The 26,272-nt window shown below is 31.4% G+C and overlaps 1 protein-coding gene across 1 annotated transcript; it reads right to left on the minus strand.

The window, feature by feature from the left end:
- Positions 1-332: 332 nt before the first annotated feature.
- Positions 333-25,723, minus strand: LOC126809516 (BAI1-associated protein 3). The gene is made up of 21 exons (XM_056098881.1): positions 25,713-25,723; positions 23,503-23,627; positions 21,140-21,230; positions 20,801-20,857; positions 19,902-19,999; positions 18,750-18,801; positions 13,878-14,047; positions 11,308-11,431; positions 10,150-10,218; positions 9,895-9,969; positions 9,546-9,647; positions 8,845-9,054; positions 8,561-8,629; positions 7,806-7,952; positions 7,317-7,430; positions 6,486-6,569; positions 6,131-6,212; positions 5,915-5,953; positions 5,472-5,595; positions 4,642-4,892; positions 333-2,494 (listed from the first exon to the last, which is right to left on the minus strand). The coding sequence occupies exons 1-21, from the start codon at positions 25,713-25,715 to the stop codon at positions 2,385-2,387; spliced, it is 2,196 nt and encodes a 731-aa protein (XP_055954856.1). The 5' UTR covers positions 25,716-25,723; the 3' UTR covers positions 333-2,384.
- Positions 25,724-26,272: the final 549 nt, after the last annotated feature.

The raw sequence follows: 26,272 nt of genomic DNA on the forward strand, positions 1-26,272 counted from the left end.
GTAAAAATATGTTGTGTGGAATTATTAATACAGACATCTGGAATGATTCAGTATGGCTTAGTATATTATATTTATATTTCAAATACATCTATAACAAAAACAAAATCAGTTAATAACTAGACCAAAAACTTGTAACTTGACATAAATAAATGTAACAATGCCATATATATAAAAATTTAGCTTACCAGGTAAAAACACTATAATCCCACAAACAGTTTGTCTGCATTAATAGAACACAATTTTTATGGGAAACAATCACTGGTTTATTCTAAAAGCACGACGTTTCGACAAGTATCCTCTTATCGTTATCAAGCACTTGATAACGATAAGAGGATACTTGTCGAAACGTCGTGCTTTTAGAATAAACCAGTGATTGTTTCCCATAAAAATTGTGTTCTATTAATGTGTTTTCCAATCGCTAAATGCCACTTAAAGATTAAGTTTGTCTGCATGATCTGTAATAAACTTGTTCACTTTTCTTCCCATTTTTACAGTGTGTACAAGGTTTCCCAAGTCAGGGACAAGAATTATGTGAACAAAGATTGCAAGATCTAACAAAATAATCTGCTTCTGAATGGCTAACAAAATCAAGTTCTCAAAAATCTGTAGAGAACTTGATTGCAAATACAATTATGGATAGTGACAATACCATCACATTCACATGTGGTCTAAGAACAAGTAGATTATATACACAAAGTAAGTTTTACTTTCAATAAATTTAATAAAACTTCCATAATACTTGTAAAATGCCAGCTGGGTTAAATTTATGGAACCCTAGATCAGGACATTCTTAAAAATTTCAACCCAAAAATATACAAGGAATTTAAATTTATATCAAATGAGCTAAATTCATTCATTAATTTGATCCCTGAAAGTTGTTTCAGTTTGAAAATGTGGGGAATGGGTTGTGTGGTCGAATTGTTCAATGCGCTTAAATCATAAGGTTTGTCATTGAGTCAAGTGGCATGGTTAATTTCAAGTAAGGAAAAATGAAATAAAGGCCATAGGTGGTTACTAATATTAACATTCATGAATGCTATTCTATTTAAAATCAAAACCTTTTAAAAATTAAATTTGAATGAATTCCATCATAATCGCAGTTCCAGTTCACACATATTTATATGCCCCAAAAAAGGATATAAGGTTACAAATTCTTCATTTAATTTACTTTTAATGATACACACTTAGTAGGCTACACACACACAACGCTTGAAACAATTCACACAAATCATGTATTAAAATGTTATACTGGATAAAATAATATATCATTAATATAATATAACGTGACTTACCATTCTTTGAACACAATCTAAATAAATCAGTCACTATTCACTAAAATCTATAACCAAGTTATCATCATACTATGTAAAAACATTAAGAAATGTGCAAATTCTATATGATTACTGCCAAGTCAACTATATGCAAATATGATTGTTGATTTTTTTGTTACTGACTTTTGATTTTGACCAATTGTGTCTATGTTTCACTGTAAAGTTGAGTTGATACGGCCTTAGTGTGTTGTTGATTCGTTAATGTCGGTAATTGTCCAGCCTACACTCAATACTTCTAGACAAATCAAAAACAAACCTCTCAAGGGTGATTCCCACTTGCATCAATCAAACAAAACTGGTTTCATTTGAACGGAACCTAAGTGCAGTTACAGATATTCTGTCTGATCACTGCTCTAAACAATGTACAAGTCAATTCTATGTTCTTATTTTGGCCGATCATTGCTAATACAAGTTAATTCAGTGTGGTTCTCATTGAAATTGAACATTGAAAACAACATTGTCATCCAGTATAGGCATTTGAACTGGCCACAGTGTCCATATTAAAAGAACATTTTTTGGAGCCATAATCTAGAGAGTTTCAGAAAGCCTTTTTGTAAAGACAATAATCAAAATTTTGATTTATCTAACTATTTGGTTTGATCTACTTATATTTTGCTCGACTGATGCCAGTGTGAACTGTGCCTAAACTGAATTCTATTTGTACTGTAACTTAATCTGTTTTATCATCTTGCAGAGCAGACTTGGCATTAGTCTATATTTAATCCAAAAAGATGGCCATGTATTAAGTATAATACTGAACTTGGCAAGAAAAAAATACTTAAGTAATACGCAATCATAATTCAAGTTCAAAAAAGAAGGGGTTTAAATATTACAATAATTTATGAATGGCTTAAAGGTGTAGCGCCATTTTGATTGACACAGATCAGATTATAAATTATACATGCACCATGTAGGTTACGAATGACAAAATTTTTCACATGTAAGCTACATGTACAAAATAGTCTATAAAATGTGAGTCAACAAGGCTACAAACGGTGAGCATTAGATTGACAGATGATGAGCACATGACAGATGAAATTGATAATATAATGATTATGGTATTGATGAAGCTGCTTGATCATGAACTTTGTTTCGTTTTTTGACAAAATCTTGAGCATCTTTATCCCAGGTTCTTCTTCCCAGTATTTCCAAGGCAGCATGATCTATAAATAGAAAGCCATAAATTACAGAATTGTTCCCTAACATTGATTCAGCCAAATATCTGGCCTGTTCTTATAAAAGAACCCTGGACTAATAAGAAGTAAAAAACATTTTAAAGTCATGCATTTAAAACAAGTGTGAGCCTCTTTCTTCTATTCATCTGGAAACATCATTACCAGTATTAGAGTAAAACACAGCAAACTATGCGGGGAAAAATGGGATGGAATTTAACATGTGCAATACTAGTGAGAAGAATTGTGCCTATTCTTTATTGAATAACAACTGAGTCTACACAGGTGGATCTCCCATTCAAAAGTACTACCGCTAGGCTTGAAACATTGACAATATGGGTTATACTATATACCGGAAAACACAGGAAAACTACCGGAAAACATCATGTTATACTGAATACCACTAAATACCGGAAAACACACTAAATACCGGAAAACACCCTAAATAGGTAAACCGGAGAAGGGCTATACTATAAACCGGTTTACCTATTTAGGGTGCCAGTCTCCGGGTTAACTATTTAGGGTATTTTCCGGTATGTAGTGTGTATTCCGGTATTTATTGTTTGTCCGCTGTTTTCCGGTATTCAGTTAACATGGTGTTTTCCGGTAGTTTTCCGGTATATAGTATTTTCGGACAATATTGTTTAAAATACCTTAATTTGCTCTGCTACCATCACAAAATAATTAGGATAAAAATGCTCTCAAAGATAGTGGATAATAATATTAATTATATATTACAAGGTTCTGATACAATTTAATATATACACACACATCAAAACATTTCAACATGTGCACAAAACATAATCTAGATTGACGAAGGTAAAGAAATTGGAAGAATATGGATGTGTTAGTAAAGGAATAATAAGACATGTATAGGAGTGGTCTATAGACTAAGTGAAGGTTTGATGGAACAGACAGACATGTAAGGAAATGGATTGTTTTATATACAGTTCTGGAATAATATAGATGTAGTAAAGAATTGTTATGTAATAAAATGGAATGAAGGAACAATATAGAAATAATACAAGAAAAAGGTTATTTTCTTTTTAATCAAGAGCCGAAGTCTATGAGAAAAGTCTACATTTGCCTGTTAAAGCTGCCTTATCGGGCAACCTGCAAACCTCCACTCTACTCCTATGGATCTGAGCAAACTCATTTAGACAAAGAAACCAGTTTTGGTTGAATCCATTAAGTCGTTTACCAGAAGTATTCTCCTATATGGGCTGATTCAATATGTGATACAAAAAATTGTGCAAAACTGTAATGTTCTGTTAGAAAAGGAATTATAAACTTACTACAAAATGAATGCCTGTTAGAAAAGGACTATGGAAATACAACAAAAATAATGTTGTTCTTTACAAAAGGGGAATAATGACCACATATGTATTGTATTTCTGTAAGACAAGGACCAGGGAATTATTAGACCAGTATTGTAGTTGTTTAAGAAAGGGGCCATGGACTTTTTACACCAGTATTGTAGTTCTTTAAGAAAGGGACCATTGAATTGTAGGGACCAGTACTGTAGTTCTATAAGAAAGAGACTACTACACAATTATTGTGGTTCTTTAAAAACTAGAAAGGGAATAATATGGAGGCATTATGGTTAAGTATTATGGTTAAGACAGAAACTTTGGAAATACTACAAATGTACTGTGGTTCTGTTAAAGGGATTATGGAATTACTTCACAAGTATTGTGGTTATGTAATAAAGGGATTATTGAATTATTACACAAGTATTGTGGTTATGTAAGAAATGGATTATTGAATTACTACACAAGTATTGTGGTTATGTTAGAAATGAATATTTATGGAATTACTACACACGTATTGTGATTATGTAATAAAGGGATTATGGAATTACTACACAAGTATTATGGTTATGTTATATAGGGATTCTAGGATTACTACACAAGTATTGTGGTTATGTAATAAATGGATTATGGAATTACTACACTAGTATTGATATGTAATAAAAGGAATATGGTATTACTACACATGTACAGCATAATTGCCTACATCTCTGATTCTGTAAGAATAGGATTGGGGTGGAGTTTTTGTTGTTTTTATTTTATAAATAAAGTAGGGTGTGTGTGAACTATTTAAGGGTATATATAATGTATTTTATGTTGTTTTCATACTTGATGTCCTGTTTAACTTTTTTTTCCTTTTGTCTTCTTCTGCCATACCTTTATGTTTGGGGTGCATTAAAGGGAGGGAAACTATACTCAGCGCCTCATAACCACTAACTTCTAAACCATCTACACCAGGTATCTCTGCCATAGAAAGATAAGCTTCACCAGCAAAATCATTCTGGAACACTAGATCATGATCCATGACAGTAAATAGTAGAGTAGCTCCATGACGTTGACATTGTATAGGATTAATTGTACTGCAAATAAAATAAAATATGATTATTTGAAAGTCTCAATCCATTACATAAAACATAGTTTATAAATAAAGGAAGTAGAAACTTGAGGGCTTTTACGTCCCCCTTTTTTGTTTTCTAAATGGTATAATGTTTAATTAAACCAAATGGAATATGTTTAAACCAAATGGTATATAACTAATTAAACCAAATGGTATATAACTAATTAAAACAAATGGTATATGTTATATTAAACCAAATGGTATGTGTTAAATTAAACCAAATGGTATGTGTTAAATTAAACCAAATTGTGTGTTTAATTACACCAAATGGTATGTGTTTTATTACACCAAATGGTATGTGTTTAATTACACCAAATGGTATGTGTTTAATTACACCAAATGGTATATCTTTAATTAAGAAAATGTTTATTATCATGAAAATGTTTATCATCATGAAAATGTTTTATATATAAACTTTACATGTTGATCTTAATGGCTAATTATTAAATTTTGTACAAAAGTAATAAATCAATAATATTTAATGATTTAAATAAATAATGGCACTAAATTTAATATAATGAATATTATATGAACAACTTACAACTCAAAAGTTTCTTCGAATAATGGATTGAGAGTTTTTTTGACGACCTTGGTTGTTTGAACTTGAATATTGGGGAATACATGTTCAGGAACCAGTTGAACCAAAACAAACGGATCACTTAATCCTATTAAAAAAAATTGTTAACAGTCCTGTAGACATACTTATTAACTTATGATATTAATGTGATGTTAGAAATTTCAACTTTCAAGACAACAAAATATCTATTATCAATCAACCAACCTTATATTTTTATAATTTAGAGGAATACATGAACTTTTAAATATAAAATCATACAGTTATCTATCTAATAGGTGTAATGCAAGAAGAATTTCAGACACTTAAAATTCAGATTAGACAATCATTTAGTCTTTTACAAATTCTTATCTAGACACCTATGTGCCTGCTGTGTAGACTGAAAACAAGATATTGGGCTTACAACTTACCATTCGCATCTAATGGAATAATATCCTTGGCACTAAGAACTGAAAACAGAATAAAATACACATAGAAAATATTTATTATTCATATATGCCATATCTTTATGGATGAATCATGAATGTAAAAACAATTGATGTCCAGCGATTATTTTTGTTCACTAAAACTCTTGCTCTGATGTTGCTTTCTATGAAAGTTGATGAAAAAAATAAAGAAATATTCACCTTCTACAAGTAATGTATGAGCATCCATTCTATAACAGACACGTACATTTAAAATACCAAATTCACTGTTCTCAAGTTGAGTCTAGAGGAAAATAAAATATATAAGGATTTAGTAAACTGAAGTATCAAATTTGAGATATCCTACATTGGTATTCAGATGCTTGTGGACAAAGTGATCAATATATAGTTGTGTTTCATGTATTGTCTCCAAGAGATACAATATTCACAATGGGAGTGGGTAGATGAAAATCCCCTGGGTGATTCTGAATGGACACATGTTTTACATAACATCCTTCAACTGGTTTAAAAATATCAGTTCAGAAAGATATATAGATATATCAGTTTCTATAGTTACCTGATCTTGACATTTACTATTGAAGAAAGTTTCTATTAAAGTTGGTGTATCCATTTTATGTAATGACAATCGTTCTCTTAAGTTCTGTAAATATAACAAAATAAAACATAATTTAAACACCAAATCAGACAGACTTTTTGTTATAAATGTACACAAGAGATACATTACTGAAACAGATTCTTAGTACCAGTAGTTAAATTCACCAGTAATTTTTGGCTGCCAGAAAAAAGTCACTAGTGATTGGCTTCATTTTAAATAGTTTCTTAAACAACCTTAAGGACAGCAGAGAATTGATGTTGTAAAACTATTTCTTTAGTTTAATTCAGAGTCAAGAATTTAGATGACTGCTAGCTAATAATTTAGTAAATTGTCAATTGGGTGAGGATGTTCTCATATGTTAGCTCATGTTTGAAGTGTAATATCAATAATTGTAAAACTGTGGTGAGAAACGGCCAATGTCAGGGTATTATTATCAAGGTATGACCAGTATAATTTACAACAAGGCTGTCATTGGTAAGTGTATCATAGACATGGTTAAGGCCATAATAATTTATGTAAGGGTGTTATAGTCTGGTCTAGGGAAGGCTCTCGTAGTCTAGTATAGGAAAGTCTATAATATATTATAGTGGAGCATGGCAAAAATCAAAATATAGCACTGATCATCAGTTATCATAGTCTAGTCCAGAGAAGGCTATCATAGTCTAGTCTAGAGAAGGCTATCATAGTCTAGTCTAGAGAAGGCTATCATAGTCTAGTCTATGGAAGGCTATCATAGTCTAGTCTATGGAAGGCTATCATAATCTTGGTAAGTGTATAATCACAATCTAGTACCTGAAATTGATCTGTAATGATTTCATCCATAGACAGACCTTTACCACTGGCATGGAAGAAGTCTACCAATACTCCCAACGCATCAAACATTCTTTGGTAAAATACTGGAGGTCTCTATGATACAAACAAAAATCAGTATACAATTAATAAATGAACATTTGGAACAAAGCAAAAATGATGAACAAACAATGATCTATTTCCAACAGTAGGATTATCTAAAAATCCCCTAAATAAAAAGTTGCTTGTGTTGAGAATTTGGATAAATGATTAAATTACTGTGACAATTTCGGTCTATTTACTAAATAAATAATGAGAGAACTTAATGTCCAACAAAAAGGTTCAATCTAAAGAAGCTATGCACACATATATTTCTGGGATTCACAAATCTCTAGGAATGCAATATAATATATTAATGAAAGAAATTGTATGAGTAATTAATTTATTCATTTCCGATTTTATATTGATTCTTCATGAAAGATTTAATCTTACCACTTCTTCCTTCTCCATAACTTCCTGGAATTCTTCCATCACTTCCACCCAGATAGATTCCAATATTCTATCAAAGTTGGTTTTCAATAAATTATTGTTTAAAGTTAGTAAATTGGTGTCTAAATATTCCAATAAATCTCCAATAGCCTGAAACAAAGAGATTTATTTTAATGAATGAACTTGATTAGCAAGAAATCTGATACTGTGCATTGTCATGTTGTGTTTTTGCTTTTGTTGCACGGTTTTCCTTCATTCCCTAATAATTGTGTTAAAATTTATAAAACACAGATCAATTTATAATTAGTATGTAATGGATTCATTTTACTGTTTCAAATGATATGGTTCAACAACAACTTGTGACCCTTCCAATCGCATACATTAAAGAATGTATTAGTGACCTCATCAATATCACCAGATCTTTCAATACGACTCCCTCCAAGCTTAGTAAACTGGTCAAATGGGTTTATTTTGTCTGCCAAAATTAACTATTAGTCGTTTTTCAACCCTTTTGAATTTCCAGTTCTGATTCTGCCAGTGACGTCATGAACACAATTTTTAATTCAGTGTCTTGAAAAAAGAGTTTGAAAAGGTGATCTTAGTGAGACTCATCATTATCTATCCCTTGTTAGAATATAAAAATAGGTGGGGTATCCCCTTTAATTTAACTATATAAACTAGATATCAATTGTATGGTGAGCTCTACTTGTTCCCAATATGTTGTTAATCATTGTGAAAATAATTGTAAAAGAACTTACATCATCAGCTGGTACTGATTCTGGTGCCCAGTTTAAATGGAAGACATCTTTCTTTATATCTGGTCTCATCTGTAATATACAGTAATTAATTATAATTAATTTAAAACATTAGGCAGCAATGTCTGTGACAATAGTAAATTAATATCAAGTACAGTAAAACCAATTCTACATGACCCAATTTAATCATGATCAGAGGATCCAATCTAAAACAGTTTTTTTTTATATAGAGCCAGTGACATTACCTTTCTTTCCACTATAAACTTTAGAAATGAAATAGAACTTACTTTATCAGCTACTCTGTCAACTACTTGTGTTATTTTCTTCACCATCATATCATCAGCCCTTTTGATTATATTATTGAGTGACTGACCTTCTTGTTTGTGCTCCCCATTAGACATTTCAATAGCTTTTTTAATTTCTGAGAAATTGAGCGTATCTGGTAGTGGATTTAAGGCTCTTCGCACTTGTTCTATATTGTTGATGGTTATACATAACTAAAAGTAATAAAAATGGAATGAATTAGATAATTTACAAAAAGTTAAATACTGATGTGAAAAAACATTATTCCTCCAGCTAGCACGATGCAGATATCTTATTCTTATATTGATAATAAAAAGAATAATCTATTTAATCTTTTGAATTATTTATTTGTAGTTTGGTTTTCATTTGGTGAACTTTCCATGAATGCATATGCAGAATTTCAAGCTTTGATATTCTTATTCACAAATAAAGCACCTGTAACAGACGATGTCAGGCACAAATTATGGTGACCCAATGGCAGCAAAGAGTTTCTGGTTCTACATATCTCAGAGATATATAAAATACAAAAAAACTTTGTAGGTACATGACTGCAATGGTTCACCTAAACTTGGTCTTTGACTGCGGGACAAAAATAATGAGAACCCTGTTTGTAGGAATGTTCTCAGTACCTGCCCTTGGCTAAAATAATCATGCACAAATTAAGCCCATTAAATTACAAACTCACCTGTTCTGTGACATCAAATTGACCTTCTTCATCATAATAGCCAGCTTTAATTAACTTCTCATGTACCAAATCAGCATACAATTCTGCTCCTTTACAAATATCCTTAAAACAAAATTGTGATATTTTTAAAGATCAGAAGTATATTAAATTTTAAAAATGTTAGAGCCACTTAACATTTGGATATGTAAGTCTTAATTTTCTCCTGATAGATGACATTTTGAATGTCAATTTTGAGTGTTGACTGAAATCACCTCTAAAAGATATATCTCAAGATGTCACATAACATATTTCTTTATTTCCATTATTTCAAAATAAATATTTCTATGGTTGTCTGAGAATGTTCACTAACCTCAGTTAATTTATTTACAAAAGGGAAAGCACCAACATAATCTGGCCAGGATAATTGCTTCCAAAAATCTGTGATCTATAAACAAACAATATATATAATCTAATACCATAAACATTTAAGTTATAGAATACAAAATAATGAATTGTTTTGGACATCATAATCCAATGTCAAATGTCATTATATCATCAAATAGATGTTTAGGATTGTTAAAAATATTTATATATGTATTACATTTAAACATTGCTCATTATTTACCTGAACAAAACAACAACAAACATCAACGGCTGATGTACTGTATTTAACCGACATGTCCATTTGAGCTACCTGGAAAAAGAAATTAAAAGAATAACAACAAATTTCCTCCCAATTACAAACTTCCTATTAAATTCTCAAAAATTTTGTCCCACCCCCGTCTCTGCCATATTTCTGGCAACTTCCCACACCACAATAAATACATTCACAACTTTATTAAATACAATTAACAAATTAAATGAAGGATCCCTATTGTCAATAAATCAGGAAGACGAGGAAATCAAATCAAAAATGTCACACAGTTTAATCGCCACAAGCTCTACCAGATTGCATTTATTAAAGATGAACTTTTACATAAGTATTTTTATACGCCCACATTTTCATGTGGACATATATTCTTGTTGCCCTTCACCATCCAGATGTCCACAATTTGTTTTTGAACACTCTAAAGATCACAATTTTTATCAGATTTTGACGAAACTTGAAATACAGATTTTGGTTCCTTTCAATATTGGCATGTATCCGCACTTCATAGATTATGGCCCCTCTAGGTCACAATTTTTATCAGATTTAAAAAAACAAAATTTTTAAATATATTAATATATTATGAAGATTGAGTTCGAATTTCGTGAAAAATGGACTGAAACTGCCTGACAAAATGGCCGCTCCATGTATGCAAATAGTGTTAAAGTATGCAATATCAAGGTTGTGGACCATCTAGAGGTCACAATTTTAATCCGACTTTGATGAAACTTAAAACAGATTTATATCCCAAAGATCTCAATCCCTTCGATATTCGCACATTTCACACCATAACTTCTTGGATTATGGTTCCTGATTGTACGAAAAATCACAATTTCTTTTTAGCTTGTTCTCTATCCATCTCTTACAAAATGTGGGCATATCTTGCCTGGCAACCACTGGTGGTTGTTAGTGTAATTGTATAGAAATTGAATAACCAGTACAATACTGTATTACACATTATTTTCCTATTTAATCTATTAAAAACAGAAGTAAACATAATTTTCATTGACTTTATCTAAAAATAAATATAATTTTCATTGACTTTATCTATAAGTAAACATAATTTTCATTGACTTTATCTAAAAGTAAACAGAATTTTCATTGGCTTATCTAGAAGTCAACACAATTTTCACTTACTTTATCTAATTCTACTGCCTTTTTAATTCTTTTCAAAGATTTTTGGCGAGCAATACATAGCCATCTACTGACAGCACATCTAAACCATTCAAAATACTGACTGATATTCAAACCCTGACGATCTCTGTCAAAAAGAATTAAATAATTATCACATTTATTTATTTTTAAGACATCATGAATATTTTAATATAAAGCAGCTATAGCTTGTGACCAGCAAATAAAAAGTGAAAGTAACAGAGTTTGAAACTAAGGGATCAAATAATGTGATTTTTAAAGCATTTCTTAATAAAAGAAGAGGCATATACTTTAATCTCTTCCCATGAAGCTGTCATGGTGATGAAGGTATGTGAAAACAAAAGCAGCCAGACTGCTAAAAATATATACTTCATATCTCCTTCCAATACTCTTAATTTGATCTCAATACATAATTATCAATTATAGACATATGCAGATCTTTTATTTTACTTTTATTACAATTTTTTACCGTTTCCCCTCTCGTTTTCTTTTTTATTACAGGGAGAATGAGGAAATTGTATTTTTGATTCCATTCGAACATCTTATTGAACATTAAAAGGAAGAAAAATAACCAATTTCTGATATGGGATATGCGAGAAATATTCATTTTTCTCTACTCTTGCAGAGTATGAAAGTTTTTTGTCATTGGTTATTTCTATGATTCAAACCACACACAACAAATTGTACTTCACTTAGTAGATTGTACAAACAATTACTAATCTCTTGGCACCTTTTCCAGAATTAAAGATACATTCCTGTGTACAAACTGGGTGATTTGATGTTATATTTGGATTCAAAACATATTCATACTAATTTATCTATCAAAAATTACACCAAGATATAAAAAATCTATTTTTATATAGAAGCCATGTTTGTCTGGTAACTTGATTGAGATAGGGCCTATTTTCAGAATGTAAATTCATGGACTATCTCCTGCCAACATCTTTTTCCATCATTTAATTGCAGTCTGTTATATGTTTAAACCCCTCAATGTTCGATCCCCAAACCGCCTAATCATTCGATCAAGAAATAACAAATGGTCCCTAAGTCAAGCTGGCAGATAATAATTTGTCGGGTTGCCAGTTAGTGATACCCTGACATTTTTGCCCAGCGCTTGCCCCATGGGTGTTTTTCAGAGAAACCAGAATTTTTCTAGTAAGACTGGGTGTCTCTAGATCTACTTTCCATACATACCAAATTTGCCATACTTTTTTTAGAAATACTACCCTTACCCTATAAATACTTTCAAGAGAATGTATCTTTAAGTTGACTCAAGAGTAGACTAAAGAGTGTTGACATTAATCACATAAAATTGAAAAGGTCAACTTAATTACCAGAAACAATATCAATAGGTCTTTTAAATTAAGGTTACCAATATCATACACAAGTCTGTTCAAATATCCAGTAAAATGAACCTAAAATATTTTGCCAATGAGTTTAGCCAACAAAATGGTATGTTTTTAAAAAATTCGCACAAACTTTGTTTTAAAAACAATTGTGCATACAATCAACAGATATGTGAGAAAAAATATCTAACAGTTCTTTTCAAGGATAATTTCTAATAAAGTGAGAATCAAAGATTCAAAGATAATGTAAATAGCATTATGTGCATATTTCATTTCTTATTTGCTTGTAAATTTTTATACCCTAATCATAAGTGCAGGAGAACAGCACTACACACAAAACCAAACCAATAAGACAAACCTGTGGACAAGACGAACTACACAGACATTGCAAGTAAAAAATGACAAATATCAAATCAAGTGAATTGATCGGCGGGCCAGCGTAAAGACGATGAAACAATTTGTACAGATCTATGTGTGGTTTAAATGCCAGTATAAATGAAATATGTTAGTTTTAAAGGAGCTAAATCTTTAATATTTGGGACCTACAAATTGATACAAATGGGTCGCAACATATATAATAATGTAATATGAATGTAAAAAAACCTGATTTACATTCAATCGTTTCCGTTTTTACTCTCATTTCAAAAAAGTTATGTTCGGCGAAATACGCTAGAAGTTTCAATCGAATGGCAATCTCTAGCGTCTGGTTATTTCAGTCTACACCGATAGTATTTATTGCGCATGCTCTTCAGAGAAGATTATGGGGTCACCGTTTGACATGAATTGTGGAATATGTCTAACATCGTTCTTCCGAGTCGCTTGTTACAGATTGCGCTGAAGCGCATTATGGTACACGATTCGTGTACCAATCGTAAAATGTTTATTTTGTCTTAAATATTGGATATCAGAAGCCCATCTTTTCCCGGTAAGATCACAACACCAATGTTGATTAAAATTGACAAATAATTTGTGTTTTCATTGTCGAGGTTTTGGACGATAGAGTTAACTTTAACTTATTTCTCAGATAACATTTTTTTTTTTGCTCTAAATAAGCTTTCTGTGTAGCAAATCACCCAAATTTAAGTAGCAAACTGAACTGTTGCACTGCCTAGTTTGTTCCTTATCTATAATCTTACACACACTTAAATCTGTAATGGTAAATATCCCAATCTGAGACATTTATTTCAATTTCAAACACCTCCTACTCACTTAGGTGTTAAATGTGAGCTGTATTTAGTAAATTCCTGTATGGCAAGATAAAGTTCAAAGAGAGATGTTCCAACTGCTGTATTTTCATCAATGTCACTTAGTTTTATTTCTTTATCACATCCAGCATCACGTAGGATCGTCTTTAAATCTTGATGTAGTTCATCTCCTAACTACAAAAAAAAAGGAACGATAAAGTTGATAAACTATATAATCTATACAAACAGAAAGCCATTATGGATTTGTTTGTTGTCGTCCTTTGAAAAGAAGTGTAGAATAGGCTTTTGCTGATTCATTATTTTTCATTAGTGGTAAACCAGCTTAACAGACTAAGAAGAAATTTCTAATTTAATTTTTTTTATTCAAAAGCTACAAGAGTGGATCCAGGAATTTGTGGACATGGGTGGTGGGGGTAACTGACATAACATTCATTATTTATATTTGCAATTGAAGAATAGGGCCATTTGCCCTTTTAAGTGTTACATTTTTAGTAAATACTAAATGCTTCATTATTTTTTTGGTTAACATTGTATTGGTTGAGATCTTTACCCCGGTTACCCAGTTTGGATCTACCCTTGTGTTGTTGGCTTAATCTGATAATGTAAAATTTACATCTTGCAAACCAAATTAACACATAAATTTGAACCAAATCAACACTTTCATTTCTTACACTAAAATCAGAGTTCATTTCCTTTTAATGAATAAAAACCATTTTTACATTCAAATCAAATGGAAAGCATTTGGATTTCCAAATGTGTTGTATATTTTGTAGAATATTATTTCTCTAAATTCAAATATACAAACTTACTTTATTGATAGAGACTAGACCACAAATTTATACATTTGCTACATTAAATAATATTTTCAGGCAATTTTTTTGATAAATTATTTATTACTCTGTTATGTGTAATAATTTTTTCCATTCAGGTTTGGAACCATTAATTATGTCAAGAGATTTCCTGTGTCCACATGGTGAATGTATAAAATTAAATTCATAAAACAGCAAGACATTAATAATGATCTAAATATATCAGACAAATGTGCTGTCAAGACAAAGTCTGCAATTAAAGATGCATTCCCACGATAAGTATTTACGGGGTAGCTATTTCCTAAAAAAATGAATGACAAATTTGGTATTTATGGAAAGTATTGACAGCTAATCTTGCTATAAATATAATGTATTCTCTGAAAAACAGCCATGGAGCACAAACAGTGCAAAAATATAAGGGTATTACTAATGGGCAATCCGTCAACTTGTGTCGAATAATGGAGGGAGTGCTTGAACGAATTGTTACAAGCTGTGAGAACAGTAAGAGACTAATGTACAAGAGACTACGATTAAACAGTTGAAAAATAAGTTGGCTGAGAATAATCCAAGAATTTAATTAGGCTTCGATATTTATGGTAAATGGACAGTGAGTAACATCGAATACAAACGGGAAATGGATCATCCTTCACTTTGGGATAGTTTTTTTGCTAATAAAAATGTTTTGAGCAGGATCTGAAACAAAAGTTTGATAAATAAATGTTTTAAGTCGAAATATATCATCAAATCACACAGTTTGTACGTGGGAAGGCATCTTTAACGTATCTGGGTTAAATTTATTCATTTTTTGTTAATGGATACATATTCTTGTAATGTATATCAATATATCATTAAAAAGATGAGTTATGAATTATTAAAGATATTCTCAAGTAATAAATAACCTAGATAAAAACAGGCACTCTATCACAAACTGTAAATGAGCTGAAGTTACTAGTGCAAAGTGTTAAAATTAGAGAAAGAGTGCCAAAAGTGTTGCTTTGTTTTATTCCAGTGAAAGGAAATTTTCACATCTCAGGTGATTTGTCTGCCACCTTGTCTGGCCCAGATTCATTCATCCAATACTTTCACAGAATAAAACATGGATCAAAGCATATTGGGAAAATGTAGAAAGTCATCTGTTATTGAAAACGCATCAGCCATCAGTAATCCGAGCTTCACGTTGAACTTGGACTTAACATGTTCCAGTAATGAAATTTAACATAGCACACAACCATCAATATTGGATGAACATTCCAGTAGTTCGGAACAACAAAAAAATCAATGGAGGGTCTTAATTGACAAGTTATTTCAACACATTCTGACAGGAACCAAAAAAATACTGTAGGTTATGGAAATGAAACATATTTTAAATTACTCAGAACAGGCATGACGACCAAGATTACTGTGAAAATTAATAACGATTAAACAAAAGCATGCATCAGAACTGTCATATAAGATTATGTATAAATATTATATGTTGTTCTAATAATGATAATTTTGATTTATAGTCCAATATCCAGTCTGAAAAAGTTAGTTAAATATTTAGTGTAGGACCTATAATTCAAATGTTCCTTCATAAATTTAAATATTCACAATTAGATTTTTTATTAATCAAGATTATTACTGCAAAATTGTGGGCTGCTGTGGTGGTGTGTTCGAGGAAACCATGTGACATCAACTTCCTGTTAATGCTCGAGCATCACATTATGTCAAGCAAGACCTCAAAGACACAAGTACTCTTCACATAGAAAAGATGTATTCACTACATTTGGCATCGCTGTACAAGGTTTTTTGTATGAAGTCATTCATGGTAAATTATTTTAAATATAATTTACTGTGATATTGCTGATCAAGTTAGACAGCCATAATGCCCTTACTTTAGCCAAAGTCAAATTTTAGTATCTTGATTAGAAGCAGATTGAGAATAAAAGTGTTATAATTTTATGACAAGGGATTAAAACTGAGGAAGATAAAATCACTAAAGTACAACCTTGTCCAAATTACCAAAGTGTGGTGCTTTTGGAATAGTTAAATCTGACAAAATATCACCTAATATGTTCACTTAATAATTGAAAGCTCTTTGTACAAGAGTTGGAGTTAACTTGTGACTTCACATAGATGATAGAACTACAGTGCACTTGGCCACCCAATCCCCTTTAACCTAAATTTAAAACATAAAATAACCTCTACACACAAGCGAATTATTGAAATAAAACTGGCCATGTTAGTTAGTCTGAAATGACCTAGTCTGTGTCAAGTGGACATTACACCCCATTTCTCTTTCTTTAACAAAAGCAATGATTAGTTTCATATCATCCAAATTATTACTTTACACCAAATATCAACACTACATAATGTTAAAAAATACACAAAACACCATTTAATGTGAGAAAATAGAGATTGATACATATAAAAATACAACAAATGGTGTAAAAATAAAAAAAACAACTATATATGGCATGGTGGAAATAGTTGTTAAAAGTAATAAGTGAATAGAGCGTAAGGTTATAACAGACCTCTTCCTCTAACACCTTGCTTACATCTCCTGCAAACTACAGTTAACATATATATTTAACATGTGAAATCCAAATTTACCTATTATATACGAGACGGGATAATAAGGAGAATAGAAGCAAAGAGTTTTCATGAAATTAGGACTGGATGTCAAACATATCAAAAGTGGCTTTAAAATTGACAGTAGAGAAGATATTGTTTTTCACTGAAGCAGGAGGACAAAATAGTGAAAATTAAGAATTTTACATAAAGTTAAGGAATGAAGTAATTCAATTACAGCTATTTCCATGGAATAGCAAGCAACATCAATTGGGGCTGACTGTGGTTCGACTTGTGGGCAAGTTTTATTTCAATAATAGGTCAGAATCATAGATAAGAGGGGAATATTAAAGTTTAAACTACCATGCAGGTACCAAATGGATTATATACAGGAATAAAGCATAAGTAAAAGATATATATGGGTCTGTATACTACAGGTAGCTAAAGTGGATGATGATGTCCCATTAAATACACTATCACTTTCAAGAAAATGGTCTAAAGCAGTGCAAACATGAATTTGTCAACACCAAAGTGGAATCTCCTTATATATGCAACTGGCATTTAAAGTAACGATGCACCAATGCTAGAACAATTTAAAACAGGCCTATCCTTAAATTTTAGTGGCAACAAGATGGCAGCAAGCTTATTGCATAGATTGATGGAGTTTTTATTCCCCATATCTTTGTAAATACTGAATGGAACTGAATCATTATTGGACTAATATTCCAATTATCTTTCACAATATTGTAGTTTTTAAGTGATTCCTATTGCTTACAATGGCGCATCAGGATTTTAAGAGTCAGATTCCAATCAGTTCCATGGTAAAATATGGGACATCATTTTCCACAGCTGTACTGTATAATTAAATGAACTATAGGAGTATATACCATTAATGAAAACATTTACTAATAGTCTATGGAATTTAGCCACTAAATATTCTGATCAGTTCTTAATAACAAATTTATTTAATATCTTGGAAATCGAAATGCTCGCATTAAGATATCATTATAAATATGCATGTCTTAAAATAACATTCAATGAGGGCCATGTTTGGTGAATATTCTGTTGAGGATCGAATCCAAACAAGACTTTGGCAACATTGAACGTAAAATATCAAAACACTTCAAGGCATTGATTAGTTTGTTCTGTTTTCTACATATAATTACAATTCATTACAGAAGAATGGCCGACTGTCTGGGGCACGCAAAAAATGTTTGTACTTCAACAGATGCTAATAAAATCTTAACCTCATAGTTAAATTAGTTAAAATATTAGATTGAATTTGGCCAGAAATAGATTTTAATATCACAAGAATACAACTCTAGTTTATAACTATATTTACATAAATATAAACTGACAGAAATTAGTCTTGTTTCCAAAAGTTATGCGTCAAGACACAAGTTTAAATGTTAGTGACAATATTCAACCAATACAAGTAACTGAAAGATTCTGAATAAAATGCTGATACTCTGTAAGCTAATTCATTCAAACAAAAGATAAAATCCGACATTACTTACCACTTTATCTAAATGACGGTAAACAATATGAAAATAACCCACATTCACATGTCTGCACAAAAAAAAAAATGAATTCAAAATAAAATTGGATTTCATAAATACATAATGGAAATGGACTGATTATTCAATTTCAATGTTATCAATAAATGGCACTGGGTTTAAGCAGGTCTTCCACTTCAAAATTTTCACTGTCGGGCATTTTTGATAACGCATGAAAACTTTGCAAATTAAATTCATATTTCATAATTTTTATTCATGGTAGGGTATTGTGAATTCATGTGTCTATACCACTTTGTCAGCATGGTGTACACAAAAAATTATATATAGGACTAAAAAATGAAATATTAGTAGGGCTTATAATAATTATTCATAAATGAAATATTCCCTTTGGATATTTAAATAGCTTTTATTATCAAAATGTTTTACTTGATTAGAGACAAAAAAAGAGCTGAATTGGCCGTAGAAATATCACTCGAGTACCTAATACGTATTACCACATGCTCTATAGAAAACACACTGACCATGATAATATTTAGTTGTAATAAAACAACAACTTCAAAATGAAGATAAATATATAATTATCCATGGCATATTTCTGACATTTATCCATTTTAGACCATTTCTTACAGCATTATTAATAAGAATAACCATATATACACTATATTTTTGCAACACATAAATTAACAAAGATAATTATAGAAAGATATTTACAGCTTGCTCATGTGCCGGGTACTATCTATTCTAACCAAAAATGACCGAATACAGAAAGAATGGAACCTTTTTCGAGCTATACACTTATAGAAGAAGATCCCCATAGCAGCATTCACACGTTTCCAAGAACTTGCCTATGACACAGCTATACTGTGCCGTCTGCATTTCATGGAACAAAATTTGCCCTTGGAATAACCAGTGGATTTGAGTATTTCATGTCGCTCAGCTGGAATTCATGGGGGCACATGGGACATTCATAGGGCTTTCTTATTAACATGAAATCGCCAATGGGATAAACATGGTGGCCCATGATCAATTCATGGGCCAATAACTTGATTATGGAACGATGATGGTTGCCAGTGGTTTTTTTTTCGATAGGACCCTCTTGGAAATCACAATGATCTAAAGGATATTAATATGGAATTAACTGATGGTACTTACTCCTGAAAGACTTTATCAAAATAATGTAATGCCATATAAATCTCTGTATTTAATGTATTAGTTAAATCTAATAAACTCTGTAGATTATCATCTTCTCTCTGTAATGAAATAATTAAATATGAAAATTCCCCATGTATTAATGAATGATTGAAAAGGGGGTTAACATCTTACTTTTCTGCACCAACTAGCTAAGAGTGAAATTTTGCCCGGACAGCAACTGAATTCCCACTATCAAGGATTCTTTTGCATCATGCAAACTTGTACACATGGCCTGAGTTTTTCATATCATCCGAAATACTAGATGCACCACTGACAAGGGTAACCCTAAGGGATATTCTAGGTCAACAACTATGTATTACACAGAATACTTTCTAAGGCTATAATCTGAGACACATATTACTATTTCCTTTTGTACACGTGACAGAAACATGTTGGTTTCAGGTTGTCTTTTTTTTTAAGAGCCTTTTCTTGTTGTACCCTGCTGAAACCAACTATGAGTAGATTAAAACACCATCTTTCTCTACTTGACAGAAGATGAATGTTCCTAAATGGTTGTGTTTTGTCGGCTTTAGCCGATTCATGTTTTAATCTAGCCGATTGGTAAAACAATGAACCGGCCACTATGGTATAATAAATCGATCTACTTTCGCCTAAATTACAATGGGTTAATTATTACTTGCTAATTAAGAAGTCAATTAACTTTTCACGTAAAAGCAGTGAATCAAAACCATGCCACTTGACTCAATGTCCTATGATCCAACGCGCATTGCATTAAACCATTCAGCCACCCAACCCCCCAGAACGGAACAATTAAAAGTAATAAACACAAAATACATCCATTGGCAGCTTGCTGTGTAAGTGCACATACGAAAGAAATTCACAATCTGTTGTATTCTTACCTTCGCCAGAGATCTACATGTGGTAGCCTGTCTTTCATACCATTCCAATGTTCCTTTCTGTAAGACAAAAGAAATTCAGGAATATTAGTGAGCATAAATAGGATCATAGAAAAAATGTACCAGCATTTATAATGAGTGGGCCGCAGTAATTGAGGGTTAAGAGTACCTGACTCTTGCCTAGAACATGGCAGGTTCGAATCCTGGTGTGAACCGAGAAGAATCCCAAGCTTTTTCAAGCCAAGTTCCCAGGTAGGGATAGTGCCTATCTATAACACTACAACTCATGTGTCATGATACCTGAGTTGTATTGTAAGGTCCTTGTTATACAGAATAGCTCACCTTAATAACATGGGTTATTTCTGGATGCATATCCTTAATGAAAGGACAGGTTTTCTTGAAAACTTTCATGTTGTATATTGTAGTCAAACATCTGTAAAAAAGAAAAATTAAACATAGACTGCCGGGCAATAAATCATACTTCCACTAAAGTTTATTCATTTGGACCTTTTATAAAAGTTGTCCCCATTTTAATGTTTGAGGTTTAGATTCTCCAGAACAAGCAAGTCTAGCCATGTTTGAACTAAAAATCTTATAAATTCTTACCAGAAGAGCAATTACAATGTTTCTATGACAACAACAAATTGATCAAGTTTTACAAAATAAAAATCCCAATGAACTCTGTCCCTTTGATTTAACAGTCAAAATATGAGCACAAACTGGTTTGGACAATAAATTATATGTGACTCTGACCTTAGATAAGATTCATTGCCAGCATGTTTGAAAAATATATTTCAGAAACTGTGGAGAGACTACAAGAAGTTGGATGGACAAAATAACAGAATGGCAGAACAAGAACTCTGGAACTACTTTTTTTTAGCAAAAATGCTAAAAAAGCCAAATCACATATATTCCAAAATCTTATGAACAAAAAAGGATCAAGGGGTAATATGTCCTAAACTGATAAGTAAGTCTTTACTACAATAATAACTATACATGAAAATTTGATAAAAATCGGTCAAAAAATTAACTTTTTATGGAAAATAAAAATTTGTATTTTTGCAGAAGGTATCACAGAGCTTCAGAGATACAAATTTTTAAGACTCTATTACACAGATATATCTGGTTTTATTTACTAAAATATATTTGAGACAGCCGCTTTAAATATGAAAAAATACATTCTCAAAGTTGAATACATGCGTGGGAAGAAACATTTTCTAGGGTGTCAGGATGATCTTACTGAACGCATGAAGAGATCAATGTTTTATATCTTATAAAGGCAAGTTATGGTCAAAAAATAACTTTGAGGAAATTCTAATATTTAACTTTTTAAGTATTGGGATATATGATATTTCATATTAAACAAAATGTATTTTTGTCAATAAATACAATATAATAATGTCTGACTGGGTAAATCCCCTACATATGTCACTATCACCTTAAAAATATTAGAGATGTATTCCAAACATCTCTATATTTCTACTTCATTTAATACTTTATGTAGTAAATATATTTACAGTTCTCTTGAGACGGCATTCACTAGCAGACGTGTTGATTTTATTTGATGTAAGCCCTTACTTTTTACATCTAATCCTCTTAATAAGAAATAATCTCTTAAGATGTGTACTTAAAATACACATGACATACAAGTAGAATCCAATAAATGGTCTGACAAGATGCAAAATTGAAGTGTAAAACCAATCAGATACAAATAATTGAAATATTCACAATATTGAATCTGATTCAGTCAAGATATAAGAGACTTCTATTTTAACAGAATCTTAAATAGTCATCTCAAAGAGCTTCTATAAAGGGGAATATAGTGTTAGCTTGTGCTTTGTTATATGTCTTCCGATCTCAGAAGCTCTTCTAAGACTTCCACTTGATAAGTATAAGAGACAGGTTAGAAAATTGTTGATGATTTCTAACAAACTTCAGGATAGGTGAATTAAACCTCTCTACTGAATCAGAAAAAGCCATCAATTGTCTTGTAGGAAGAGTGAAAATGATAAAAACATATATGTGACTGATTATGGCTCAATGAGACACATCGGTCAAAACAGCAAAACTGCTATGTATAAATTTAAATTCTGCATTCATAGACTTTTAAATTTGTATCTGACATAGGCATTTATTTTAAAAAACTGGATCATATGTTTTGCTTTGATATTAATTCTAAAAAAAGCCATTGGAAATTACTGAATCAATACCTATAAGCATTGTGGAAATAAAAGTATTTTTTTTAGGCCATACAAAAAAAATATTCTGATTCTGACAATCCTTAACAAAAATCTGATGCGGTAGGGAAGTTTATATTTTGTGTTTTTATACACATCAAATTGTTATTTATAGGGATGTATGATTATCCAGTATCGTTTATGATTTCATTGACATTTATCAGGGTTGTGTATTTGATAACTATGGATCGATTGAAATTTATTTTTAGTTACTTTCTGTAACCAGGATAAAATATTTACATGAGATAATCATATAATGAACCGGCTTTTATTTTTTTTATATTTTTATGCGGCCCTTTTGAAGTGATGCAGAGTTATCTGAGAACCTGGCGTCCAGTTCACAAACAATATTGAAAGTTCAGTAAATTCTTAACTCGGGGCCAGATTATTTCTTTTATACTGCCTTAATAATAAATATGCTGCAAACTAAATATCAGAAATAAGTGCACAATATATCTCTGTACCTACCGTAACATTCCTTCTAGACGATGAAATGCTATTTTATTTGAAGGTGGAAATATATCCCGATGTCTCTTCAGTAGATTTAAACTGTATTCTATGAAGATATTAAATGACTCGGCCAGACATTCCTCCTATAAATAAAACATTTCCAAAACATTAATTTCTTTTATTGCATATAGAATACCCCTACATAAAAGCTGAACACTTACTGTACTGGGAATTCAAAATCTAATGATTTAAAGAAAAAAACAATTCACAAGACACAATCTTTTTTCTTTTGATAGAAATGGCTTCAATTACTGATCTTCTCAGCAAAAAAATATTCATGACCACACATACTTTTTGATATAAAGAAATTCCAGCTCAGTGATACAACTATTTACTTCATCCTTCCTAATCTTATCAAATGAATTAAAAAGCAACCAACATATGGCATATCAAGAAATCATTTCTTATTAAACTGTAAAAAAGTGCTGACTGAAGTAGCAGAAATGTGGATATGATAGAATAAGTCATAATATTGTTATCAATACAGTATTTGTTTGGAGATTTTTTCTTTTCTAAAAGCACCCATTTTTATCAAAGGATATTTATATTGCAATTAACACAAAACTGGGATATCATATATATGCAGTTCTTATTTAATTAATCTGTTAAGCGTGACATTTTTAAAACGTTAACTACCCCCTATTGTGTAATTTATTTGACGAAGTGACGAAGAACTATATACTATGTTCTAAGAATAGGTTGGGGAAAATATCTCCAAGGCGTTATATTACGCCCTACACACAGTGAGTGGCAGTTGTCCAGGACTTATATTACGCCCTACGCACTTAACGGGTTAATGTTATTGATGGTCTCAAATCATTTATAGCCACCATCATTACATTTTAAATTGCCAAACTGTGCTGACTAAAGTAGCAGAAATGTGGATATGATAGAATATGTCATAATATTGATATCTATATAGAATCATTTGGTTATTGTTTTTAAAAAGCACTCGTATTTATAAAAGATGATTATATTTCAATTAGCACAATTTGAATAAGTATAGGCATATCGGGTATGAGTTCTTGTTTTATTAATGAACAATAATGTGTTATATGAGTTATATTAATAAGTTATGTGCAAGAAAATGTGTAAAATCCATAGAAGTAACACAGAAGCACATATTAAGTAAGAATTATTTTTTATTACTAATACTAATTCATAATTCATGTTTTAAAAGCTTTTATCAAAATTATCAGGGCTGTAGAAATACAACCATGATTTTAATGTTATCTAAGTGCGATGAAAGCAAAGTGTGAACCTTGTAATGGAATAATATACTGAACAGAAAAAGAAACCTCGAACTGAATAAGAGAAATAAAGAACTTTATATTTTGAGCTCTGCAATTTATAACAAAATTCATTTTATAATAATTCAAACGAAAAAGCCCATTGCAGTCAATTTCGACGATGAAGAGCTGTCAGGATGTGTCGCCTGGCTGGTCTGTGACACCTTATATTGGCTAGTTGACGACAGACTGTATCAGCACTTATCGATCTCTGATGGGTCTCAATGATTTGTCAGGCAGATTGAGTGCCTGTTTCAAAGCTGGCGAAGGATGTGCCTATCCTAATGTTGCGTAGTAACCCCTGGGCGGCCACTGCATAGGAGATCATTTGTGCTGTTAATAGCATTGTAACATTCCCTCAAATGTTTAATATTGCGAACACTGCAATTGATATCATTTGCAATGATTCTGGGGCACTGTCCAGAGCTCAGGCATCCAATAGCTTGTGGCATTCCTTCTGTATCAAAACCATTAGTGACAGCCAGTAACTTTTTCGGGCCATTAATACCTCTTCTAAAGTACAAATAAAACTTGGCTGACGGTTTAATTTTTCCAATATGTAAAACGTGTCCCATTTTGGCACGAAAGTCTTACATTGTAAGCAGCTGCTCCCTACACCCATTCAAGCGTATCAAGATTTTTATGTTAATTGACATATCTTTTTGACATTCAAGTAAATTTACTAGGTACATCAACTCAGCCAGCCAGGACAGCCCTGCCTTATTAGTTGTATGTAACAAAGTACTAATAAGCATATTATATAATTAGTGCAATCCTGTCACCATGTGTAGCAAGCTTATAAAAAACTGTTTATTAAATTGGTGATATATAATATTTTGAAAAAGACAGATTGTGAGCCTAGTTAATGAAAGGCCTTACCATTGATCCAAAATACTGAAATTTGCAACATATTTTACTAATTTGGAACATGTTTTACTAATTTGGAACATATAAATAAAGTAAAATTATAAATGTGGTTGTCCGCATTATCTCCACCAATAACAACAGTTTCATTACTCACATCTGTTATCGTGACTGACAGAACTGTCCAAGAACTTCATATCATTTCCCAAGACAGCAATTTCATGAATTATTAACTCTAGCCAACTCAGAATCACGACTTCCCAAATATCTATATAATATTTACATTAGAATAGACATTTGTAACAGTTGCTTACCTCTTCTCTGGATAAGGTACCAGGTTTCCATATTCTATCTAGATCAATCAGATGTTTTAACAATACTTCATAATCCAAGGCATGTTCTGTATGTTTTCTACTATACGCCATCCAACGACTGTAATGATATTAGGTAGTATTAAATCATCACAATTACATGGAACAGGGTTTAACATCTCGTCCAAATGAAACTTTGGTCACTATTCTCTTCTGATACTGCAAGGGTAGATTTTTGTCCAGACGGGAGCTTTTCTTAAACCG

Source organism: Patella vulgata, chromosome 2 (assembly GCF_932274485.2).
Source record: "Patella vulgata chromosome 2, xgPatVulg1.2, whole genome shotgun sequence".
NCBI classification, from domain to species: domain Eukaryota; kingdom Metazoa; phylum Mollusca; class Gastropoda; family Patellidae; genus Patella; species Patella vulgata.